Source organism: Sphaeroforma arctica, assembly GCF_001186125.1.
Source record: "Sphaeroforma arctica JP610 unplaced genomic scaffold supercont1.9162, whole genome shotgun sequence".
NCBI lineage: Eukaryota > Ichthyosporea > Ichthyophonida > Sphaeroforma > Sphaeroforma arctica.
In genome coordinates, this window is record NW_014031396.1 from 102 (window position 1) to 905 (window position 804).

The following is an 804-nucleotide window of genomic DNA, read 5'->3' on the forward strand; positions in this document are numbered from 1 at the left end:
TATATAATACATTGATAAACCCATAAACCAGCAAATTACTGACACTCAGGAGGCACACATACCAGGCCCAGTGTACACTTGGTTTGCTTTGTTCAATGCATTCGAAGTAGTGCAAATGATCTTCACGAGTCAACGACGCCAGCAGATAGATAGCTAATCTACGCCAAATACATACATATACACAAACACACGCATGTGCATACATACATACACATCCACACACCCTACCACACACATGTACACAGATACACAAGTACATACATACCCACATACATACATACATTCACACATACTTCCATACCCGTGCACACACATACACATCCCATAGACACCTACCAGGCCCAGTCTGCGGTTGACTTGCTCTGCTCAATGCATTCGTAGTAGTGCAGCTGCGCCTCCTTCGTCAGTGATGTCATGAGATAGATGTCGCCAATCTGCTTCTCGTTGCGTGCAGGTGCTCGTTTGCGCAGTTGTTTGGTCTCGTCTGCTGTGATGGTACGCTCAAACGGTGCCTGTGCGCGATGGCGAGGGTTTGTGGTATGAGATGTGATGTGGAAGAGTATGTGTGTGATCTGTTGTATGGCGTAGTTCAGCATGGTTTAGGGATAAAGGTTTAGAGTTTAGGGGTAAGGGGTGTTCGATGACTTATGGGCGTAGTTCAGTATGTGTGTGGTATGTAACATGGCGTAGTTCAGTATGGTTCAGCGTTTAGGGGTTAGGGTTCAGGGTCCATGGTCTAGGGGTTAGGGGTTAGGAGTGTGATGGGTCATGTGGCGTAGTTCAGTGTGTGTGAGATATGTTGCG

General features: G+C 46.8%; 1 protein-coding gene across 1 annotated transcript; it reads right to left on the bottom strand.

The window, feature by feature from the left end:
* Positions 1–332: 332 nt before the first annotated feature.
* Positions 333–512, bottom strand: SARC_16894 (hypothetical protein; the record flags this gene model as incomplete). The annotated part of the gene is made up of 1 exon (XM_014289003.1): positions 333–512. A coding segment is annotated over one exon (180 nt), but the record flags the coding sequence as incomplete, so codon positions are not given.
* Between the last annotated feature and the right edge of the window lie 292 nt (positions 513–804).